Below are 26,562 nucleotides of genomic sequence, written 5' to 3' on the forward strand. Positions count from 1 at the left end.
TCCCAAGCTATTCTACAGCAACTGGCTTATTGTCCCAAACAGTTTAGCAGCATCAAAGCAGTGAGTTCAGTGAGGTGAGACTTGGCTCCTTCTTCTGCAGGCAAAGGAAAGATACTCACAGAATCTTCCTGTCGGACATGTCTATCCTTCCCAAATTTGCTTGACTTTTAGTACGTTGTCAAAAGGAGGAGTGTCTTAAAAGTCACAAAACTAAAAGCAATATATTTGCGGTTAAATGACAACTTCAGATGACTCAGAGGAAAGGCAGTACATCTGTCTAAAGGAATAAGCCATACTGGCTGCACTTAAAAGCGACCCAAATGCACATTCATAGCTAATTATAAACAAAAACTAGTTAACACTTTAAATAAAAGGAAAAATAGCACAAAGATTTAAAGCCTAGACAAGTAGATGAAAGGGCCCTGAGCTGCCTTCCATCTGATATTACTCAGAGGCAACTCTGTCTCCAATTACCTGGGAATATGTGGTATTCCCTCACGAAAGCTGGAGAGCAGAAAGGGCGTCCGTTCAGTGCCTCTGCTTACTCACAGTCGTTTGGAACAAGGTCAGCAGAAATATCTCCCATTGCCAAAGAGTCTGGAGCCAGACAGAGGCTGGAGACACAAATCACTGGGTCAGAAGACGTAGTAGGGCAGCAACAACCAGGAATAATTTGTGGGGCCAGGGGTTCAGGGTAAGAAGCATCAGTGGTGCCTGAGCAGACGTCATCAGGAGTGCTGGCTTTAACTATTCTCGTGCTCAGTGGCTCTGATCCATCCAAGCCTGTGACCCCTTTGGTAGACTCAACCTAAAAAGATACTTACACCCTAAAACTAAAATAAATGAGCACAAATAAAAGTAAGTAAAGGATGAAAGCTGCCTCCTAAGAAATTTAGTGCTATTTTTTTTTCTTTTGTTTGTTTGTTGTGGTTCCAACCATGGGCCTTCTCTGCCCCAAATGGCAGATCTCTACCATTTAAATTTAGAGGCTAAAGCGTAACAGCTACAATGTTAAGTTTAATAATATCCAAGGCTCAGCTCCCGTCTGAGGATCAGCAGTTGACTGACCAACTCTCCTAGCATGATTTCTCCGTATCGTTTTAGGTCTATTAAAATAATAGTTGCTGATACTCTCTGGAGATTATCTATCCAAACCATGTTCTTCTTTGCCATTTTTCTTACACTCAATCAACATGTTTCTTGCTCCCAGGTCAGTGTTGAATTATCTTGTCACTCCACTACCAAGCCTGTTTTAGATGTGAATCTTCTCCAGACATTTTCTTGCTTATGTTTCTCATGCATCAGAACGTGAATGGTTGCCCATAGTATACTCAGAATAACATATCTCGTTTGGAGGAACATTGAAATTTATTTATTTATTTTTATCCATTTATCTATCTATCTATCTATCTATCTATCTATCTATCTATCTATCTATCTATCTATCTATCTATCTAAAGACAATTTCTCACTATAGAGTTCTGACGGCCCTGGAACTCACTATGTAGACCAGGCTAGCCTTGACCTCCCAGAGATCCATCTTCCTCTGCGTCCGCAGTGCTGGGATTAAAAGTGTCTGCCACCATACCCAGCAAAATTTAAAGAAATCATTTTATATTTGAGATTTTGGCATGTTCCCCCTAAATTTACCAAAAGCACTGTTTCTTGGAGCAACTTTATTTATGTTATGCCTTTTCAAAAATAATAAAAACAAATCTAGAAAGCTATTAAGCCCAGCTTATATTACAGGAATTGAGAATTCTCTTAGGTCTGATGAAATAACAATAGAGTTGGGTACAAAGAGAGCTGGTAGTTAGTCCCAGCTTCTAAGGAAGCCACACAGGGGGATCCCCTGAGCCTTGGAGAAAGGGACAAGAAAAGAAGAAAGAAGAAAATTCTGACTATACATGCAAGGTAAGTGGGTAGTAGAAGAAATGTTCCTGAAAATATTTTAGGGTCATTCCAAGATTTTGTAAAGGTCTTGGGACACCATTTTTCCACATTGCTAGAGAAGTAGTCTTATTTTAGCTAAGTGTTCATTTAATTCTTCATATTATTTTATATAGAAAAATTAAAATTTAAATCTTGTGTATTTTTGACAATCTGAAGATAATACACCCCATCCTTTTTGAATTAATAATGATATGAACATAAGAAGAAGGACACCAAGGTATTACCCCAAGCCCTAGGTGATCAATACAGTATCTTACTGAAATGTGAACCAACTCAATGAAAAAGAAAATGTCACTCCAGTCTCATGAAGAAAGATTTTGGAGTAAAAGTGAGGGTCACAGTTATTAAAATCTATCACAGTCTAGTGGATAAACTAGAATTCAAACCATGTTTGTCTGAACTAAATGATACTTAAGACCCAAACACTGGTATTAAAGGAGTCTGGAGACTGAAGGGTAAGGACACTGGACAGGGTGTGTGCAACTTTCTGGCAGCAAATGTGCAAGTAGCTTCTCTTGGAGATGTGACTCAGAGGGAGAGGGAATTCTCATCATGATTGTGTCCATTAAGAGTTCCTCACTTCTGTCCAACATGGCCGAGGACACTGCTGGGAAGGCTGTGGCACAGGAAACCCAGCAATTTGTTGACATCTTAAAGCTCATTGCAAATCCACCCAACCCAACCTTGCAACAGCTTGTCCATTTTTAGTGTTCCGTTGACTTCCCTATACAAACTTGACTTAGAACCATGCTGAGATTTGTTTGTTTGTGGTGCTAATTACCAAGATCACGGATTTGTGTATCATAGGCAAGTGCTAGACCATAGAAATATAGTCCCTAATCAGTAATCATGTCTAGAGGTGACCAGAATGCTGTCACATCATTATGTGCCAAAAAAAAGAAGTGAGCTATTTCCTCTGAAGAATGGGGTGATGAAATCTTACATGAATCCTGAAATGTAAATATTGTCTCTTCCTTCTTTTATGTGATTACTTGAGCATACTTTAATCATAATCTTTTGTTGATATCTGATTGTACATACATAGGAAATTACTGTGTAAAAGAACCTGAGCTTTCAAAACTCTACATAATCATGTGCACCATTAGAAATTGCCTACAAATAATTTGTTTGCTTTTTCTTACTTAACTTACTGAGTGTGTGTGTGTGTGTGTGTGTGTGTGCATATATGTGTGTGTGTCTCAGGGTCAAGGAACAATTTAGCTTAGTCTCTTATTTCGTTCCATTCTTCCATGGCTCCTGGGATCAAACTCAAGTCACCAGGCTTGTACAGTAAAGCGTCTCCAGCCACTGAGCAATCTCGCCAATCTGCCAGAGCTATATCTCAGAAAAACAAATAATTCAGGAAATTTAAATATCCATAGAACATGTGTGTGGTACATGTAGAAAGTTATCTTAATTTCTTTGTCACCTTTAGCAAAGTCATGATGAGTGTCTCTGCAGATGCAGCTGAGATTTTGGTGATGGGGCACAAATAGCTTGCTCCCCGCCCTTGGTGAAGGCAGATTTTCACTGGTTACAGTGTGACCTGTGACTTCAGGTTTTTGGGTTCATCTTTACCCACAGCCTGCCATGTCATCGAGTTGGCATCAAAATCTATGCCCGTGTCACAGTGAAACCTGTAATTTTGTACAATTAAAATGCTCTTTTTTTTTAAGTGACCCCCAAAAGGGAACTCTGACAGTAGAGCATTGATCGTGTTTTTGTGCAAAGCAACATGCTAGATGATGTATGCACCCCAACTTTTAAGGCATTTTTTGGCATTGAACAAAGACCTGACAGATACTGGGCAAGTGCCCTACCGTTCAGCTCCATCTCCAGCCCTTGGGTTTGAGACAAGGTTTCTCTGTGTAGGTCAGACCGCCAGGAAGTTTGACCCCCCAACCCCCACTCTACCTCCTATATTCTGGGATAACAGATCTATTCCACCATGCCTCTCTCTCAGAACGTATTTTTTTCTTCAGATTACAATACAAAAGGAAATCTGCCCTGCTCCTTGAATTGTTGACTCTGCATTGAGAGTTGAAATTTGGCCTTTAATATGCTTTCTTTGATCTCTAATTTGACTGTTTATCAAAGCTGATTAGAGTTTCAATATACAAATACCTGTAGCTTGAAAATCAGGCAAAATTAATGGATAGTAGAGAAGTCCCAAGCATCGCCTGTTATTCTAATTTGACTTTATTATTGTAGCATGGTTATTAGGTTTGGTAAGGAGATCTGTTTTTATGTTTTATTTCTTTGGTATGGATCAATCTCCTGCCACATTGGATTAAAGTGGTTTGGGTTTTATTTTTTTTAAGCCAACTTTCTCAGGCACTGAAACAAGAGCTGTGTTGGTACACATCAAAAGGAATTATTACTGTGAACTAGCAAGACTCACTTTATTCTTTTTTACCATGATACGTTTTTGAAAAGCTGCAAGAATATATTTTCTGTATTCTGTATGATGTCAACATCATAAAACAGTGGTTGGTTCACTTCAGGGTTTTTCAGGTTTTCAATACTAGAACTTAAGAAAGACATTTACTTCACATACACTGGTCATTATAGACATTGTGCTAAACAATTTGCATTTGTTGACAAATGAATCTGATTGCCAAAAGTCACGTGGCTCACATTAATCTTATGGGAAGTGAAGCTAGCTCTTGGGAGTATCAGTTTCATGTACTTTTAGTTTCATAAATCATTTACTTGGATCTTCTAAAATAGTCCAGAAATTATTTCCATCAATTCTTTTAATCTGTGTATTTTTCAAGAAAACAAACAAGCAAAAAAAAAAAAAAAAAAAAAAAGTCCTTTGTCAAAGAAGCGTTCATTCAGGCTACTTTTGTTATTTCTCCTTGAAGGCACTTTATGTGACTCTAGAATTGTTTTTGGAAGCTAACCCTGTTTTCTTTTAGGTACCCTCAAACTGGTTTTTATGACTGTATGTTCATACTAGAGCCTTTTTAAAGTAGAGTGTCTAATGTGTACCCCAGGCTTGAATGTGGCTAATGACAGACCTGTAAACTCATGTAAACAATCTGAAGTGCAAAAAAAGGGAAAGGAAAGCCGGGAAAAAAAAATCTTGTTGCTGGCTCAAATGATCCCTCTTTAATTTGGACATCCACTAGAGAGAGTGTCAGCCTGACACTGTGTCAGGACACTAGAGATGATGTACAGACCTTCAGTCAGAACAGTCATGAAAATTGTAAAACTTTAATGAACCCAAGCTGCGCTATTGTGTTTTAAGTTGTGAGAGAGACACTTTAACAATTCCCAAAGGATCATGGGTTTTATTTGGTCAGCATTACCAATTTTTTTTTATGATTGTAGAGTGATTAACTTACTCTGCTCCATTTTGCCTTCTGATTTCTCCAAGTGGCCCCAAATATTACCCAGTGGGAAGGATTATAAATAGACAACTTCTTCACTTACTGTTTAGTGTATTTTTTTTTTTATTTATCTTGTGCATGTCTGTTTTTGCGGGAGAGGCATTATAAAGACTGTGTAGGTGTGGTAATGATGGTTTTCTGTATTGCCCTGGTGGGTAATCACCATGAAATTGTTAATTTGTGAAATCATAACTAATCTTGTACATTCTTTAGAATAGATTGAAAATAATGAGAGCCCTGCTTATTAGTGTCTCTGAAACATTTATACCAAATATATATGCACAAAGAAGCAGAGTGAAGAGTTGTAGAGTATTTCCTTAACTTCCTGGAATGCTTGCTTCTTAAAGAAGGTGAAAGTTGCTGTCATATGTTTTGGTTAATGGAGTTACTATCTGATTTTTAAATAGTTTGAAATCGTCATCCCTATCCTAAATCTGATCTGTGAGTTCATGTCAGGCATCTTTATTTTTAGCGGTAGGGTGGGTGGGTAGATAGAGCAAATAAATCTGAGTTTGAAGCTCAGTGATAGAGTGTTTGTCTAGCACAAGATCGGTTCTGGATTGGATCCCCAGCTCTGACAAAAAAAAAAAATTAAAGCAGATAGATGGTTGCATATCAATGTGCCCCTTTTAGAGCACATCATAATCAGTCACTTGAGATCTATTCCAAAGAGCATGGCTACAAAGCGTTTAGAATGTGTATTGCCTTCATTTGTTTACATTTCCATCGTGATGTTTGTGCCTGTGCCTGAGAGAATTATTTTCAATAAACTTGTTGCTATTTAGATCCTGGCATATTCAATGTAACTATGAAAGTAGTGTTTCCATTCCTTAGGTTACTATGTCCGGGGCAAATAAATTATTTATAACCTAAAAAGTTTGGGTGCTTATGTAAAAATCTTATGTGCCCATTTATTAGTGTCAATTTAATCCAGTTTAATAATATTTCTAGCATATCAGTGACATTAATAGGGTTAAGATAATATCTAGCTGGAGAGCATTAGAATTAATAACTAAATCTACTCCATGTTGCTTATATTGTATACTCTCTGAAATGGTAGAGCCCTGTACCTATCTCATGTTTTTTTCTTGCATTTTCAGCTAAAATTGACCAAGAGTCACAAGAGACTGCCCTGACAGAGACTCATAAATGGTAAGGTATCACTTTCCTTTTATAATATTTATTCTCGAAATTGCCTTATGGAAATTCTTTGTTTTAACCCTAGAAACCAGTTATTGGTTGTGGGTTTTGTTTTGTTTTGTTACTTTTAAGCATAAAATTGGAATCTAATGCAAGAGTGTACTTTAGGTCCACAGTGAATTTCTGAAGTCATTCTGACACATAAGTCTGTTGTGTACCCAGTTGTAAGGAACAGCTTTGCCTCTTTCCAATGGGATTCAGAAGTAAGGAAATACAAGATTCTACAAGAAATGATGAAACTGGATTTTGTTTTGTTTGTACTTATTTTTTGTTAGCATAAATATAATGGGTCTTATTGTGACATCTTCATAAATATGTATCATTGTACTTTGCTCGTATTTGCTCCTTACTATCCTCTTCATCCCTCTTATTTTACTTTACTGTGTGTAGCAATTTTGGCTGGTAATACTTTTACTTTGTAAGCTTGAAATACACCATTCCATGATTTCCTGGTTTTTAGGATTTGTGTCGAGCAGGATGAGGTCATTCTCATGTGTTTGTCTTTCTGAATTGACACTTTTCTGGTACAGCTTTTCTTTCCTTTCTTTTGTTCTTCGGGCATCTTGATTGTAATGTGTCATAGAGAAGTTCTGTCATCCTGTCCATTTGGGATTCTAAAACCTTCTTGTGATTGAATTCCCAAATCTTTCCCTAAATTTGGGGCATTTTCTGCTCTAATATCACTGGATAGATTCTCAATGACTTTAGTGTTTATCTCAGCTCTTACTTGTATCCCATTGTAAATTTTGAATCTTGATCAGATGCCAGGGTTCCTAAAGTTGTGATCGTGGCCATTGACTTTTTTTCATGATGTTTGATGTCATATTTCTTCAATCTTGTTTTCCTTCCTTTTTGTTCTTTCTTCTGATAGGTTGATCTATTCTTTAATCTTACAGTGTTTTCTTTCCAGCATTGCTTTCTATTATTATTATTATTACTATTAATCTTAGTTTTCTTGATGATATTCTTTTTGGCATTGTAAACTCTTCACCCATACTACTGGCTTTCCATTTTTTACTTTTCTCTCCAGGTCTTGGATTGATTACATTTGCCTTATCCATCCATTTTATTTGTGATTTCTTTGAGGTCATAGGTCAGTTTTACATACACCATTTTTAAATCATTTTTATCCACTTCAGATTTTTAATTCGCTAGCTGAGGTGTTAGAATATTTTAGTCATGCTTACTTGGTTTTTCATGTTTGGGTTGCATTTTGTGCCTTTCTGGTTCACATATCTCTTCCAGTGTCACTTGAGGAATCTTTACTGACTAGCCTTGTCTCTGGAGCTCAGTTGCCAGCAGAGGTAAAGAGAAAGCACACTGTCTTTAGGTGGGGCTTCTCTTTTCCTCCCCCTGCTGAAAAGCATGGGTCTGGAAACGTTGCTCACTTCTCCTCCTGTTGCTCTTGTTCTTCTATTCCTGAGCATTTTCCTGCTCTCCTGTGTCTCCCTTTTGGAATTTCCAAAGGTCTCCCTCTCTTTCTGTCTTTTGAATATAGTCTTTTTTCCCCTTATCCTGGCATTTCCTCTTTGCTCTGAACCATGGTGGTTGCTTCTAATCCACCATTTTACTCACAAGTCCTCAGGAACTTGTCTCACAAGTATGAGTTGGAAGGTTTAGTTATAGAAAACTTCCATTTCAGTATACAAAATAATTCCACAGAAGAATCCATGAGCTTCCTTAGGTGAGCTGCGATTCTAGAATGAGGATTTGTAATCAGGGACATGGTTTTAAAAATACCTCAGGAATCTCCATCTCTCACTAGTTCTTCCTCTCTGCTATTAGTCATTCTCTACAGAAAAATCTTTTTTTTTTCTTAAAAACACTGACTAATAACAAAGAGAAAGACAAAGAAAATGTATCTAGAGAAAGTGAAGGCAGGAAGGAGAGAGGGAAGAAGAGATCGGGGTTGGGGGGGGGTTATGAGACTAAGGGAGAGCAGAGGAGAAAGTAGCTTAGAAAACCAGTTCACATGCTTATGCTTATAAAAGCTAGCAAGCCAAAAATTAACCAAGCAAATCCGGAGGAGCTGATGTTGCAATCTTGATTCTGAAAGCAGTCTGGAGACAGCATTCCTTCCTACTTGAGCTCCTCAGCATAAGGACTTCCACTGACAGGCTGGGACCCAACTATGTTGTAAGGAAGTCTGCTGTCCTGAAAGTCTATCAGTTGGAGTGTTAACCACATCTCAAAGCTGCCTTCACAACAACCAGACTGGTGTCTCCACCACAACTAGACATCAAGGATGGGTTATGATGTCTAACAGCTAACAATCACACTCAAAATGGACTCTGATTACTCCTGAGAAAGACGCTTATTGAATAAATTCTGTGGTTACTCCTGAGAAAAGACACTTATTGAATAAATTCTGTTATTAGGCAAATTCCTGATAGTCTCTGATACCACACATTTAGTAGCTCTTGACTTGCTGTCAAATACTGTGCTAGGCAAACTGATAAAAGAATTGGAAAGTTCTAAGAAAGCAAAATCTGAAGTCAAGACGTAAATCATAACAAACACAAATTCAGTGAGTTGAAAACACTAATGATAAAATGTTTAGTACAACAGCCATTTTAATGTTTAAAAATGAAAATAGGTAAGGGGTTATCTGAAGCATTTGACATTTCCAAAAAAAAAAAAATGTATCTTATACCATTTCTCCAGCAATTCTCTGTAGCCTGGGCAATGATCAATAGTAACTCTGTGAAGAAAGACAGCATAACCCTTCTAAGGACCTCTGCTTTTTAGCCAGGCCTCTCACATGTCATAGCTCTATACCTTAAGCTAGTATTAAAACCATCAGCTAACCAGTATTTACTTTGCTGAAGAGGATTAAATAATATGATCTCTGGTGGATGTTTTAGTACTTGGTAAATCATTCATAGATGTTAGCTACTGTGTTATTGTTGTATAATTATCATTATCAGAAATTAAAAAAAAATATATGGCCATAGGGCTGGGGAGATGAGTCAGTTAGTAAGGTGCCTACTTCACAAACGTGTCTGAGTCTAGCCTGGTGGCTCTCATGTAGGAAGGTGATCATGACAGGGCACAACTGTAATTCCTGTGCTGGGAATGCATAGACAGCAAGAGCCCTGGGCCTTGGAGGCCAGCTGGTCCTGTAAATGTGTGATTACAGATTCTGCAGGAGACCCTGTTTCAAAAACTGAGGTGGAAAATCCTAGAGAAAGATAGCCCAATGTTAACCAGACAGATACATACACACATACATTTGTATGCATGCGCGCGCGCGTGCGCGCGCACGCGCGCACACACACACACACACACACACACACACACACACACACACACACACCCCTGATGGTAGAAAGAGACCATGAAGCAGAAACCATGAGGCTGTGCACCTTGGGTTCTTCTTGCACGTGTCATTCTGGGAGAAGTGAGCTGCTGTCTTCTTCCTGCTGCTCTGCCTAAGAGAACTGGCTGTATTTGGAATAGAACTGGGAGAATTCCAAATCTAAAGACTTTGTCAATAAAGAAAAAAATATGGAGGTTTTGGCAGGGAAAAACCAAAGAAGAGCATTTTTGTATCCCATGATGCCGCATAACAGATGGCCAAGCTTGGCCAAACTATCAGAAGTTCAATGGAAAGAATGAGAGATGGAGACATCTAAGAAGTATCCGTCTTGAATCCCAGTTGATACTAGAAGTTTAGAAGCCTGTACGTGCTCTCCTGTTCACCTCGGCCCAGGACAGAACAGACAGAAACCTTCTCCAGTCTGTCCTGGGATCCCTCCCTGCATGTTGCAAAGCCATTTAACCTCTGACCAACCTCTGGCTGAACAATTCTGACTCTGAGAACTCCCAGGATGCCAGAGTTAAAAATAAAGTCTCACAACATTTATTCTCCATGACTCGTGCTTGCCAGCATCAAGTAAGCTCCTGCTTCTGTAAGCATTGCATGTAAGTTGGGAGAAATGTTCCTGCCTGGTGTGCTGAGAACGCCACTTACTCATGTTGGTGCGCTCTTCTCAGGCTTGTGGTTGGGGAGAATGGTTAGTTTTCACCCAGTTCTAAAGTTCCAGGTCCTGCTTATAGTTGTGAAGCCTTAGCTTTGTTCTGGACCCTGCTACCTGCTACCCCCATTAGTGATCACATTAAAATCAAAGCCTTGGTGTTTCGTGACACTCCTTTGGGTTCTTGACTTGGCTCCCTACTGTCAGCTAAAACTGAGATAAAACATCCATCATACTCATTACCTGTGGGTTCTAGACATGTCAGTTCACTCAACAAAGCTGTTGTAAAGGCCAAGAACTTGTATTCATTTAAACCTACAGTGTCCCATCATCTTTCTGTTTTTTGGTTTTTTTTTTATCTTTATTCTTGTTATTTTCTATGTACCATGTTATCATAAGCCAAATGAAATACATCCTGGGGATGAGATCTGGAACAAACAAACTTGGTCTTCCCTAAGCCCTTTCTGACCTTAAGACAGAAAATACACTGAGGCATTTTGTTTCCGTGAATGTATTGAAAGCCTCTTAATCAAAGGAATTTTCTGCTTAATTTCTGATTTGTCTGCTTGTTTTTATTTAAATCTGGGTGATATGATGAATGCTTAAGAAGACTTAGTTTATGTTCTCTGAGAGATCCAGTGACAGCCTGGTGACAGGTTTGATTTTAGAAATGGCTGTCATTTGTAGTATTGAGAATTGCTGAGTCAGGCTTCAGATGTCTGAAGGATAAAGTATAACCATGTATATTCACTGAATACCCTTTCTCTGTCAAAAGAGAAGTGTCTCAAAGGTCTTGAAGCATCACACCACACTGTGTGCTCACAGAGGCTCCTGGGAGAGAAGTTAGGAGAGAAGCCTTGCTGGTTCCTTGGATCCAAGCTCTGTCCTTTCAGAAATGTAGCAGATGAACCACATGTAGTATCTGGGATTCTTCTTCCTCTGCCCTCTGAGGCCTCAGCAGTGGAGTGTCTTGTTTTTGGCAATAAGTAAAGCTTTTTTGGTTATGGCTGGTGAGAGAATTTCATAGAGAAACTTAGCTGTGTGAAGTGCTTGCTAAACTAAAAGCATATGTGCACATTCACATGCATGCACACACCATCCACAGGCATGCAAGCATATACCCACAGACATACATTCACACACTATCCACAAACATGCAAGCATACAAAACTTCACACACTCAGAAAGGGGGAGGGGGGGCAGGTGGGGAGACACACATATAGAAATGAAGTAAAAATACACTATTCACTAATGTACATGTATATACATGTACATGTGCACATACACACATACAGGTGTACATACACACAGGCAGATATGCATACATATATCATACAGAAATATACACTGTCACATATACATATACATAGAGGTATACACATGCACACAGGAGCATAGTGTGAGCTTGCCTTGAAAGAAATTACACCCACAGGCCTTTGTGTTATATATGTATTTTTTTTATAAAATATCATCTAAAATGAATAAACTATTATCAAGAAATTTTTAATTTTTGTCTAAGTGAGATACACTGATCTTCATTTTATTATTTCATAACTAAATATGCAAGAGAAAGTTCATTGTATGTTTTAAATATTTTTCTTATATATTTACTAACATGATAGCATCATGTGCTAATTTTATTTACACATTTTTCTATTCTACAAGTGGGACCTTGAGTTCTTATTTACTGACTAGAGTACACCCCTTCTGAATAGGTGGAATGACTTTATTCAACATATCTCCTGGATATCTGCAGATAAAACTGGAGCAATCTCCCAAACTCAGATATAAGATGATGTTGATTCTGCATATGGTCTTATTTCAGTGAGCAGGGTGTTGTAAAGATTGTCTGTACCTGACTGTGAGTTTATTTCAGCCTCCTCTTTATTTTTAATTAACATTTCCACTTTCTTTAATCATGGAAAAATATTAGTAAACAAAATATGTTTTTCTTTTCCCACAGAATGGCTTAGTATTGGTGTCAGCTCCAAGGTAGTGAATACAGACATCCCGAGATTCCTAATAAATGTCCTTTTAAATTTAAATTTAAAGAGTGAGGAACCAGAGGCTGTTAAATCAATGGATCCACACTCTGGAGTCTTTACTACTTTAAAAATGATGGCTAATTTCAACTTGTTTTCTTTGGATTTATTCTGTTCTTTAAATACATAATCATGAACTATATCTGTGATGGGATTAACTCTGAAAGAAAAAAGAATGGGTTAAAGAAATGTTCTTTATGCCAACAGCGGAAGCTTTAGTGAATTTATTTCTAGCTTCATTAAAACTGATAGAAGTAATTAAAAAGTAAACTTTAAATTATATTTAAACTATTCTGTTCAGTAAGTTACTTTGTTGTATGCTACAGTCTGAATAACATTCTGGGAAAAAGACATCAAAGGGAGAAAGGTATAATGCCTGATAGACATGCATACAGCGAACAGGAGCTGCTCATACCAAGGACACATTCCTCTGGCTTTTGTGTACATTTTACACATTTCAGTAGAAGATGCTTATATTTTTTGTTCATAAAAATTGTATGTGTGATGCCGGGCGTTGGTGGCGCACGCCTTTAATCCCAGTACTCGGGAGGCAGAGCCAGGCGGATCTCTGTGAGTTCGAGGCCAGCCTGGGCTACCAAGTGAGCTCCAGGAAAGGCGCAAAGCTACACAGAGAAACCCTGTCTCGAAAAACAAAAACAAAAAAAAAATTGTATGTGTGTACATATCTACACGTGTGTATATATGTATACATGTATTACTGAAATTTTTACATATACTGTTTTGAACAAATTTTCCTCTTTATATTTATTTGTATGTGAGAGAGGAGAGAGAGAGAGAGAGAGAGAGAGAGAGAGAGAGAGAGAGAGAGAGAGAGAGAGAGAGAGAGATGGAAGGAGAGGGAGAGAACGAGAAAGAAAACATGTCTAGAGTATGTTTGTGGGTGTACCAGTGTCACATATACATGTAGAAATCAGAAGACAACTTGTGGAAGTTGGTTCTCTCCTTCTGTGTAGGTACTGAGGGTCGAACTTGGGTCACCGGGCTCTGCAGTAAAGGCATTACCCCTGAGCCATCTTGCCAAGCCCCTCAAACTGTTTTTTAAAATGTTTCAGAAGAGAAGTTCCTTTCTTGGGATGCTATGAATAAAGATTGACTGTAACCAATCAGCGTTCCTCCCCCTCTTCCTTGTGTTCAAGTTTGACTCCAGTCTTTAAGCACATTAGCCTTGTACTCTGCGCTAGCTCCATCCCCTGCTGGAGCTAATGTCATCATTAGACAATAAGGAATTTGTTAAAGAAAGAATTAAGGTTTGGAGTATGGATCGGTGTGCTATGACATGCTGTTTTCTGGATCTGACATGGCCTGGACATTGCAGTCATGATCTCAGAAGCTGTGTCTACTGTATGAGGTCTGCACACATAAAATAGCATGGAGGGAGGAGGGGGGATGATGAGCAGGAGTGAAAGGAGATAAGAGAGAGTAAGGCGTTTAGTATGAATTGGATATATTATATACATGTATGAAACTGTACGAATTGGATATATTATATACATGTATGAAATTGTCAAGGATTTTAAAGGGGGAAAATAGTCAATTATCACCATGCTATTGAAGTAATAAACCAACATCTTTTAGCATTATTATGTGATGAAGCTTTGACTACATAGCTTATAATTTATGTAAACTACCTCTTAGGCTCTTTTAAAATTAATATTAAGAATGAGGGGACAAGATTTTACTGTTTAGCCCAGACTAGTCTTAAACTCCTGAGCCTCCTGCTTTACAGTTCTAAGAGCTGAGATTGCAGGTGAGTGCCACCATGACCCAACCCTAACCCCACCTCCTTAAAGAGAATATGGTAGAGTCCCCCTCCCTTAATATTTTATTTAAATATAAACAAAGACATCGGAAAGAACCAGTGATCAAAAGCAAGCGATAGTAAGAAAAGAAAGCAAAATTTTAAAAGAATTTTAATTCACAAATTTTAAAACTAAAAAATATTTCTGCGTGTAATATTGCTGGAGTGATATTTTACCAAAGCCAAGATTGCATAACCAATAGTTGACATGGAAAAATAATCTTTCATGCAAAATAAAGACAAAACAAAAAAGGCAGGGGGAAGGGAGCAGTTGTTAGCTCCAAAGGTTTCATATAGTATATAACTGTTCATTCATCATGGGAGAGAAAATATTTAATGAGTCCTGACTGATGCACACATACTTTATCATGTTCAGTGACTTTTAGAGTGTCAGTTTGTAAAGTGTTTATCCAAGGAATGGACTTCTGGCAGAAGGATGAAATGAAAAGTGAGATGTTTAGTTCCTAATAGGCATATTTTCCAGAATCTTTCTGAGTAACTATCCAGAGATGAATAGAAAGACTACAGGTCTTGTTTATCTGCCGATGCTGGCAGGCCATGCAGGCTCCAGCCTGGTATTAAAACTGAAGTGACATGGAATGTCTTTGCAGAACCCCCAAACAATGACATCATTGCCTTAGCAATATTGATAAAGTCAAGCAAAGTTGGAGTTTCTTACTTCCCAATTTGGATTTTTTTTTTTTTACTTAACTATTTCAGATCTGCCAGGAGATTTACTATCATGGAGGCCTGAGGAACAATCTTAAGGCCTCCTAGAGAGATGGTAGAAATATGTATGTCCCCCCTTTTACCTTCAGGCCATGTGGTACCTTTTAGGCTCAGCACTTTGTAAAAATGGATTTACTTCTGTGACAGCATCATTTAATCTTTTATAGAAGTCTATTGACCTTTTATCATTATGAGAACCATGGCTCCCTCTTTAGGTTCCATGACTTTTGAGGGAGGGAGATGACTCGGAAATATTCTTACTTTCAACTTTATGCATTCTAAATAGGAAGACTTTGGGACTGTCTGCTTCTGAGAAAGTTAGTGTGCCCTCCTCCCCCAAGTTGTAGATAAATATTGTAAGGAAAAGCCAATTATAGGTTTTCTTCCTTTTATGGGTTTATAGTAAGAAATGGCCAGTTACATGTAGTCAAGTTCTTTGATACTCCAATACTTAAAAGTAGTTGGATGTCTAGACTAGACAAAACTATCTCTTGAAGCCCCCACATTGATAAAACTTAGAACTCCTGAACCTTTTCATCCTAGAAACAAACAAAAAAAAATAGTCATCAAACGACTATGTTTTTAGTGGAGATTCTAAGCACTGTGCTTTTGACATATGTATGGTTAGTGGTAGAAGAGGAGGAAATAAGGCAAAAAAGAAGGGGCATAGAATCTTCCCAGTTTCATTCCTTAGGAAATAGACAGTAGAAATAGAAGGATAAAGGTTAGGAAGTGAAGTTGTCAGGTGTGTTTAAGCATAAGAGAATAATTCATTAAGGTCCATAATTTGAGAAGTGATGCTCCCAGCATGGTAGCTATTACAGAAGAGAGAAAGCTAATGAATAAGAGCAGTCCAAGAAAATAGGCCAACCTTACTCCAGATTTTTTTTTTATTTCAGCAAGAACAGCATGAAAAAGTGCAACAGTTATAGATGATTTAATCTAGACAGACATTTCACCAGGGAGGTTAAAATATTGTTTAAAAGATTGTAATTCAGCAGGGTGTGGTGATGCACATCTTTAACCTCAGCACTTGGGAGGCAGAGGCAAGCAGATCTCTCTGAGTTCTAAGACAACCTGGTCTACAAAACAAGTTCCAGGACAGCCATGGCTACACAGAGAAACCCTATCTTGAAAAACAAACAAAACAAAAGATTATAATTCAAATATTCTACCTTTGGTTATAAGATATAAAATCAAAAGACAAACAAAGAATTACTGTCACAAGACAGTACTGGAGGCTTACAACATCCAAGGCAAACATAGGCAACCTCACAAGAGGCTGAATGGAAGACCAGTGACACCCCACCATGGCAAGGTGTGTATTGTTGTAAACTTCAAACTCTGGGGTGCATTTCTGGAATTCAGATCCCAGTTTTACCTTTAAAATGTCATTCTTGAGGGAAAGTTATTGAAATCCTGTGCTTCTATCGTTTCATTTCTTAACCAGGGAGAGTAAGTAGCTGCTTTGCATATAGTGGTAGTGAATCACTACTAATAAATGAAGTCTGTATCTTTTCTGTGGCTATTATTGTAATGTCCTGGATGGGTGACATGAGCTCCTGTAGTATTGTGGCTACCCCAGCCTGGGCAATGTGAGGCACTGTCACAATAAAGAAGAAAGAACAAGATGACATTCTAACTCTTATGAAGAGGGACGGGGCTGAAAGAAGAATCGCTAAAACAAGAAGACTTATGGTATACCAGCTTGAAAAGAGATCATTTGCTGACATAATGAGTGACCTTTTACAACCCAAATTCTGTTTTCACTGTGAGAACTTTTACATCATAAAACTCTTACATCATCACATTTCTGCCTCTCATTGCATGAATGTTTATTCAACGTATAGCTTGAAGATATTGACTGATTTGATCACTGTTTGAAAGAGCATAGTTGTAGTCTTTGCCCAGTAGAAGCTATGGCTACATTCACCTTGCAGACTTGAAGGAAGAGTGAGCAGAGAGAAATTACCATATATTCCACCAACTCTCAGAATAGAACACCCAACAAGAAGATGGCCATGACTCCTTGGTGTATGGCAGGCTCATCCATCTTTCATTGCTCAGTTTCCCTCATTTATTGTGAGAACTCAATAGGATCGTGTAGATACTGTATTTAACACAATAATAAAACATACAGTAAGTGTCCTATCAACACAGGCTTTATCCCCTTGAACACCATGCATTTTTCTACATTTCAAACAGCAATTTCCTGTGTGAGAGTGAGGTCAGGTTCCCATTCTTGGTCACACGGTCTCCTAAGGAGAAATGTCAGTATATTTGCAGTGAAAATGTGTTTTGAGCCCTCTAGAAATACTGTGGCAAAGAAATTTTCACCCGTACTGCGTTTTGGAAGTAAAGGGTTATTACTGACACATGAAACCCTAGATTAGTGTGAATGGATGCAAATTTTGGATGCTACATCCAGAAGATTGCCAAACCCTGTTGTATATTATTTAAGTCACCAAAACAGTTCCCAAAGTGAGTGGGAGTTCTTTTAGTGTGTTATGAAAATATAACCTTACAAAATAATCTATAAAGTTCTTTTTGTTTGTCTTCTGGCTCTAGTCACCACATTGCTAGCAGAATTGGGGGAAAGAGAACATGAGTTCATCAGAATCATTTGTTGTGATGGTACTGTAAGTTAAAGACCTGTGGAATATTTGACATCATGATTAGGGTTGGTCTAAGAAACACAAGAGAAGGTTGACCTGGAGACCATGGCTTACTCTTACTCCAAGTCAAGACCCTACAGGAAAAGCATGGGATAAGCAAGGCAGTGCAAATAACTGAAATAAGAAAATAATTTCAATAAATCTTGGAAGAAAGGAAGAAGATACGATGAATAATTTACAAGTACTACTTCCCCATTGTTTAGCAGGAACTGCAGATGAACATGGAGCCCAATGTTGCCCCCATGCTCTGTTTTATTTCCTGGAATTAATTTTCCCTATTTTGAGATTGATTTTCCTTTTGAGTATTCAGTGACAACTAAGTGTGAATGAATTAATGTTGGAAATATAGGTTCTTCAATAGTGATGATGTCGAGAACTTCAAATATAGATGCAGAGAAAATAAGAACGGAGTGACTGTGAGATATCTCCTCCAATAAAGGATCTTGCTGCCAAGCCTGATGACCTGTTTATAAGCTCATACAACTTACTTGTAATGGTTCTTTGGATTATGCCATATGTTGCTAGCTGGATAAATCAATAGTCTAACTAAAATTTCTTCATTTTGTTTCAAGTATGTGCTTTGTGAAGCCAGGCTTGGTGGTACGCTTGTATGTAATCCCAGAACTTGAGAGACACAGGAAGATTGGGAGTTCAAGGTCATCCTTGGTTATGTAACACAGTTGAGGATAATTTGAGCTACATGAGACTCAGTCTTTGCAAAAAGGAGCAGGAGGAGGAGGAGGAGGGAGAAAACAGATATGAGTTATTGTAAGCTCTTCTATTTAAGTAGCTAACTCAAATCTAAGCTCACAGAATTTCAACCTCATTTAAAAACCGTCTATAAAATACATATTTGTATGTCACATTATATATACACTTTCATGCTCTTTTAAAAGTGTATTGTGGGGCATGTGGCGGAACACCCGTTATCCCAGCAATTGAGAAAGCCGTAAAGAGAAGTAAGTTCAGAACCAGCCTAGGCTACAAAGCAAAATGCTGTCTCAATGTGCATCGAAGTGTTTTCCTTTCACACTATTAAGAAATGTGAAATTCTTGGATTGTTTCCCTAGGTCTGTCAAGCCCAAGTCTTTGCACATGCTAGGCAAGCTTTTCTCTATTGAGCTGCATCCCCAGCTCTAGTATTCTGTCTTAGTGTCTTACAGGCTTAAACTGCTAATGGGAATCGCTTGCTTGTCCATCCAGGAGCATGCACAGGTATGCACAGTCATTCAGCGTTGTAACATTTATGTAAGCCCATGATGTATTTTACATTGTATGTCATCAATATAGATGTACTGGGTAATAAAGGAAACAAGTGATGAGGTATTCAGTAGTGAACAGTGTCTACTTGTTTTCCCAGTCTGCAGCAGCTAAATATCACATTGCTTCAATGGCAGCGTGTTTTCATAACTTACTGTAGAGTAAGCATCACAATATATTCAGAGCATGAGGGACCATATATCTACACAATTTTACATTAAAATATCTAAAAAGTAAATATCCATAAATGATTATCCACTTCAATGCCGTTCTTACACCCTACCAAAGCCAGTAATTTTTGCAGGAAAATGTAATATTATTGTCCATATTTGATAGCTAAAATACGGTATAATGCTTAGTGTAGAGTGCAGAATTAATTTAGTTATTAATGATTGGATATTGGGCCTGAAAAATGGTTCAGTAAGTACTTGACACATCCATATGGGGACTGATGTTCAGATTCCTAGAACTATACACACATGCATGGTCATGCAGCATATACAAACACACAAATGTGTGGACATTCATACATATTGTACACACCTACACATGCAAAAAAAGCAAGTAAAAATGATAGAAATCTTGTCTCCCAAGTAATAGTACGTAAATCAGGGCATGAGGATTCATTGTTAGCTTTAAAGAAAAATAGATGTAAAAAGATAATGGCGGGTTTTTTTTTTTCCTTTGATGTTTCTCAATTCCATCCTAAAACAATCCATGTTCATCCTCAGAAATGAAAGTACTCCTGGTACTCCTGGTAACATTTTTTATTCCTCCTTAAATAAGTCTAAAAGCCTGGAAAACATTAACAAACCATGACAGCAGGAAAACCAAGATATTTTGAAATAATTGGAGAAGGGTTTTCAAATCCTAAAGGCAAAGTTGATGTCAGTACAGCCGGGTCATGCTAAATGTTCACATGAGTTTCTGGATTTTTACCTCAGTTCCCCAGCCTCATCCACCCCCAAAGGATGAAGGAAAGAAACGTTGAAATTAAAAGTAACTGAGCGGATATATTGGGAAATACTGGTCGTATTTAGAGTAGGGACAGACCTTGCCAGCATCATAGCCACAGACTGTTGATGTTCATTGCTATTTTGGTAGTTTATTTTTAAATGATTCATTGTCTTTTCGTCTTCTGAGTAACGCTGTAGAGGAAACAATCATCAAATCAGTTGAAGCTTTCCCAGCCTCACCATGATCCACTTATTTCCTCACAGGGACTCTTCCTTTCTAATTCATTTCACTTTCTGTTATCTTTTATTAAGTAACTCCCCACCTTTACTTGAGCAAGGAGCTTGACTTAAACTCAGTGGGCCACATACAAAAGGGAGACGTGAAAGTAGACTGGCCGAGAAAATGAGAGGAAGGAGGATGACAGAGAGGCGTGGTGGGTGGAAATGGCTACAATTCACGATATATATATATATATAAAATGAATGAAGTTGTCAAACAAGAAGTGTGTGTGTGCGTGCGTACAAAAGTGGATAACTCAGTAGAACAGGAATGCAGCAGGACGGCAGCAGACTCCCGCCTGGCTTTCCCTGCCCTCTCTGCTGTTTGTGTAATGCCAGTTCTTTGTTACCCAGCCTCGTCTGTCTGCTCCTTAGGGTGAAGGAAGATGTGATCTTAGCTTTCCCTTTCTTAGCTCCCATGCAGCCCCACTGTCCCTTGGTTGTGATTCTAACATCTTTGTGTTATGATGTTTAGTTAGGAGGGCTTTCTAGAGCTGTATAAAAGAAAAAGTACAGTATTTTCAGGGTGGAAGTTCACAATTTTCTGACAATTGATAGACTCCTCCATGAACTGATTATCCCTCGGAACATGGAGAGCATGGGGCTGTTTCTAAGAAGCCTATTAGCATTCTTCTTATTTATTTATTTATTTATTTATTTATTTATTTATTTATTTATTTATTTTGGGTTTTCGAGACAGGCTTTCTCTGTGTAGCTTTGGTGCCTGTCCTGGATCTCACACTGTAGCCCAGGCTGGCCTCGAACTCACAGAGATCTGCCTGGCTCTGCCTCCCGAGTGCCACCACTGCCTGGCGCATTCTTATTCTTGACAGTCCCCGTGTCACATGAATGTTGTTGTTTTCTTTTATTTTCTCTCTTAGAAGCACTTAGGTTCCTCTTTCAATCTGCTATGAGAGTACATCCTGGGGCCCGAGTGCTTTACTGCTCTGTGAGCTTCATTTTGTTTTATTTTGTTTCCCTTTTTGGAGCCTCTTCCCCTCCTCTTCTAGAACTGGTTTAGAATTATCCTTTGAGCTCTGATACTAGTGGCTAGGGTCACCGTTGTGAAACAAATATGGAGGGAGGTAAAATAAGATGCTTGAGATGTGTATGAGCCAAGCAAGTAGGAACGCTGAGTGCTGGGTTCAGTGGGGGTGGGCCAAGCTCGTGTGTAGTAGGAGGTAGCATCATTACAAATGAGCAGTAATGAATCCAAGGGGACGCTGGAGGGCACGCAAGGAGATGCCGTCTTCAGATAATCAGTGGCCTAAAACCTAAATGTGAAAAATACCTCCCTTGAAGATGGGTGTTATACAACAGACAGGGGAGTCAGTTCAAAATGAAAATACGATATGCTGATAAATGGTACATTCCAGGACTAGCTAATGAGAGCTGATCAGCCCCTGAATTGGTCTTAGTGCAAGAAGACAATGTGGTCTCATATCAAAATGTATTTTGTGTGTGTTTTTGGCCTATTTTGAGTCATTGAGTCAGAAGCTGCATTGTAGTAGACTGGAGAAAAGAATTCGAAATCCTGAGGTGGAGCTACCTTTTTAAGGAAGACCTGAGAAAGACAAAGGTGACAGGTGTTTTGAAATCACATTTGGGTGGATTACCTAAGGGACAAGCCCCCAGGCACACCTGGGAGGGATTACATTAGGGTAGTCTCTGGCCGTGCTTGGGAAGGCTTATTTTATGTTAGCTGAGGTGGGCAGACCTACCCTAAAAGAAAACAGCACTGCTCCCTGCTTGGGTCCTGAACTGTGGGAAAAGAACACTAGCTGAGCATGAGAACCCCACATTGTCTGATCCCTAAACCTGAGTATGGCCTGACCAGCTGTCTCACACCCCTGCCACCAGGACTTCTGTACCATGAGGGACTGGACCCTTGAACTAGGATCCAGAATAACTTTCTTCTTTAAGCTTTTTTTTTTTTAAATCAGGGCACGTTATCAACACAGCAGGAAATGTAATTGAAACGTATCTCCTGTATTTTCATCACATTCCCTTCCCGTTACCCTCTCTTGTACCCCTCCATACCTGCTGACTCTTTCCCCCTTAGTTCCTACATTTCTAGTGGGAGAAGGAAACGTTTTCCTAGGTGAAAAAGAATAGGAAATCAGATGGTCAGAGAAGACAAAGCTTAAGGGTAGAAAGCAGGTTGCAGGTGAACTCTTGGAGTTCCAGGTTGGTGGCTTCTGTTATCTTACAGTGACATCTCCTTGGTGACTGGACTTTCTCTGTTTGGTACTTGTAGGAAACAGTCTTATAGACATGAAGTAGAAGTAGAGTAATTTCTCCTGATGTTACAAACTGCTTTCATCTCTTCAAAAAATGTTAGACTGTTGAAGAATCCAGTCAGCCAGTGAAGAGTTCTGTTTAGTGCTTGCTTTTCACCTTAACAGCTGTCAGGAGATGCTTTGCCCGCTCTTAGGAAGAAGGTATTTCTCTCAGTACGACAGGGCTGTGCGGCTTTCAGCATGCCAGGAATATCTTACAAATACTGTTGGGCTAGGGAAGCGAAGATTTATCCAAGCACTGAAAGTACGTTTATAAATGCCAAGTCTCATTGGAGTGTTGTTATTTCCCTTTCCTGGCCTCGAAGCTCTGAACTGGCACCAGAGAGGAATTTGAGTTCTGATGGGCATAGTCCTGACGAGTCCTGTTATCTGTGAAAGGAGTTTTGTCACATGTTTCCAGGTGTCAGTGCACTTTTTATACTAACTGTACTGATCCCAAATGAGGCCTGGGAGGGTTTTAAAGACCTGATTCAACTAGGTCTCCCCACCTCTAATGAGTGGGTTGGGTCATTTTTTTAGTGCCCATGTTGCAGGTGAGGAAATGGAGAAAGCGAATTGTACTCCTGACAAATGACTTCTCCAGTATCGGGCAATGACGTGGTGCCCTGCCAAGAAATGAATCCTGGCCTTCTTGAAAGTTGAATGTGGAGTGAGTAATAGGCTATTGCCCAATTCTAGGATTTGATTATGAAATTTTAAACCCTAATGAGTAAAATGTGGATATTTGTAGAGATGTTTTACTGTTATTTCTGGCAAGTAACATGTTCCTTCTTATGACTCTGTTTGTCCCATCCCCCCATAACCATGTGACAATAAAACTAGCAATATATGTTCAGCACCTTTGTGAATTATGTGATAGCATATAGATAGATAATATTTATGTTGATCCTATTTGCAAGTATCATCATTACCTCTGTACCCATGAAAATTTTAGAAACAAAAGTAACAGAACAGTATTTATAAGCTCACAGAAGTCTACTGTTTGGGTCTATATGACTTGGGATCTAAAATTGAAGATTATCTATTGTAATAAAAATTGTTCTGGGCTGGTTATTACCAGGATCTTGTGCATTTTGAGCACACACACACTAACATATTCATGTAAAAGCTTCCCTATCTCAAGCCCAGTGGCAGTGAAGACTTTTAAGACTAATGGTAAATCTGTTGTGTATTAGAACTTGGCCATATCTCTATATTCTACGGATGTTATACCCTAAAATGGAAGTGTGGCATTAGAAATGTTGTGATCTCCTTAAGAAACAGGAGGCACTAATGCAGCATAGCATACAGAGCACTGTCCAGAAAGTACCCTATTTTGAAAAAGTGGTGACTAGATAGTAGTTTTTTTTTTAATGCTGAAGTTTCTTCCTGATGTGAGACAACTACCTTATTTGTATTATGATGGAAGCACTATCACGTTAATGTAACTTCAGCTGTGTGCATATGAAGTAGATGCTGTGAATACTTTAAGCACGTTCGGGCCTAAAGGAAGCACTGAGAATGATGTGCCTGACCAACAAGATGCATTTGTTGATCAGTAGTCTGGACACCTGCAAAGCAAGGAACTAGGTGGGTAGTCAGTGAGGAATTAGCATGGACTGGATGGCTGCTGTGAGAGTACATCCAGCTTCAGCTTGCCATGGCCTTGTAGATACACCTCTCCCCAAGCTACTCTTACTTGACAGCTTCTCCAGCCTCCTCAACCTCTGCTCTCCTCTGCTTTAGACCCTGTTTTCTTCTCAGCCTCAAATTCAAACATTAAGTCTGTGAGAGGAAAGCCCTGCTAACCTCTGTCTCATCACACATGCATGTACCTTTTCCTGTGCTCCCTTTAGTCTGGATATCCTGCCTGCCTTAGTTCCAGTTCCTATTAAGATTAAAAAAAGACCCTGACAAAGGCAGCTTAAAGGAGACTGGGTTTATTTTAGCATGCAATTCTAGTCAGCAGTCCATCTTGGAAACAAAGTAACAGTGACAGGACCTTGAAAGAGCTGCCATATTACATCTATAGTCAAGATCAGAGAGCAATGAATTAAGGCACACATTCATGATCACACCCAGCTAACCTTCTCCACTCGCATATAGCTCGGGAGCCTCTGCCTAGGGAATAGCATGACCCTCCGTGGGCAAGTCTTCCCTCCTCAACTAAGTAATAAAGAGAGTCTTCCACAGATATGCCCATATACCAACCTGATCTAGACAATCCGTCATAGACACTGCCTTCCCCAGGTGATTCTGTTGGGTCAAGTTGACAATTATAACTGTCATTGATATAAGCTACCTCCCCTGGGTCCCTTTGCCTCCTGATTTTGACTTCTCCTTGTAGTCCCTGCTATGTTTTTTATATTATACCACACAGTAGGTACTTAACAAGCAAAGGATAAGAAGCAGTCTCTTGTCTATTACATTTTCATGCTACCCTTTAAAACTATCCTTTTGCACACTCTCTTTGATATTAATGTATATCTGTGTCTACTCTGAAGTCATGGCCATTTTTTCAGCAAATTTATCTACATTATTCATCATTTCAAAGAATCAGATATTTTTGAGTCATAGGCCATCTCCTTATTCTTTTATAATTGAATTGGTTTATTTGCTTTTCAATTCACATATTTCTACATCGTAATATTCTTCCTATTCTATGACCTGTCCAGGTATTTTGTGATTTTTTTTTTACCAGTTGCATAAAAAAAGTTTACTTTTCAACTTTTGTTAATATTTTTACAGCTGTTCCTTTAAGTTCTACTTTCTAAGACTGATGGGCTTTCTCAGAAGGAAAAGACACCTGCTACCAAGCCTGACAACCCGAGTCCAGTCTCTGAGACCCACACGATAAAGGAGAGAATCAACTCCCCATAGTTATTCTCTGGTATCTACATACTCAGCCTGGCATACATCCACCTACATTCATACACATACAGTGTTGTACAGCACTGCCCTCTGAGACCAAACAACTGACATGAGATTAGCTGTGCTTGCTTGTGGTGGTCCATTGTGACTGATTCTGTAAACTGCTGGCATTTTCCTCTTCTTGGTGGGAAGGTCACTGGACCATGACCTAAGGATCAGCCATCAGGACTCTCAGTCATTTCTACGCAATTTTGTTCTAATTAGCTATGTCCTCAAGGTCTCAGGGAGAGAATAGAATATGGAGATAGTGTTAGGAGAGGGCACATCTCTCTACAGCCATGGTACATCTACTTTAGGGCCACTCATTTTCCTTCCTGTAACCCCTCAACCATGGTCTATAAGTAAGCCTAAGGAATATTTGATTTCCCTGGGTGAGGCTCCTCACTAGAGCTTTGTATCCTCATTAGAGGTTTGTCATGAGGACCTTATGTAAAAGGTTAAGACATTGTCCACATCTCTCCCCAGGAAGAAAATTCTAAATTCTTGCAACACACACACACAAATTTTTAAATTGAATTCTACTTTCTATCGTACAAGTTTTGAAATGTAAAGTATATTTTTTATCACTGTTCAGTTTTAAGTTATTTGTGCGTAATATTCATTGTGATTGTTTCAACTGTATCAATTTCCTGTATGTTGTTTGCAATCTGATCTGTCCATTTTCAGATAACTGCTTTGCAGGCAAATATTAGGATGAATGAATCCAACTTCCTAAGAGACATTCTGACTTCCCTTATCATCTATTAAACAGTCTAAGGATACATTTCCTATTTTGCTGAGAAGACACAATTTGCTGTGCATATGAGTCTATGGTTTTTCAATCCTTAGTTACACATTTTGTTACACTTAACATTTCTGAAAATGAAACATGTTTTAATAACGGAATGTATCTAAGCATCCATTAGTTCCTGAGCTAAAATAGTTTCCTCCAGAGAGTATTTGCATTTTCTTGTCTGTGCCATTCAAGTGAAGGCACTGTAACCACTTTAACTTAAGCCCTCTGGTTTTGCTAGACTTCGTTTGTTTTCTTGGGCTGTGTGTGGGGCTAGTGTTTGTTTTGTTTTGTT

The 26,562-nt window shown here is 38.8% G+C and overlaps 1 protein-coding gene across 1 annotated transcript in view; it reads left to right on the forward strand.

Annotated features, from left to right (window-relative positions):
• Positions 1-26,562, forward strand: part of Fmn2 (formin 2) — a 315,696-nt gene that overhangs the window by 232,540 nt on the left and 56,594 nt on the right. Inside the window, exon 15 of the mRNA XM_006993715.4 lies at positions 6,449-6,500. Within this exon, the coding sequence (XP_006993777.3) occupies positions 6,449-6,500 (52 nt within the window). The remainder of the gene's footprint in view (positions 1-6,448; positions 6,501-26,562) is intronic.

This window comes from Peromyscus maniculatus, chromosome 11 (genome assembly GCF_049852395.1).
Source record: "Peromyscus maniculatus bairdii isolate BWxNUB_F1_BW_parent chromosome 11, HU_Pman_BW_mat_3.1, whole genome shotgun sequence".
Taxonomy (NCBI): domain Eukaryota; kingdom Metazoa; phylum Chordata; class Mammalia; order Rodentia; family Cricetidae; genus Peromyscus; species Peromyscus maniculatus.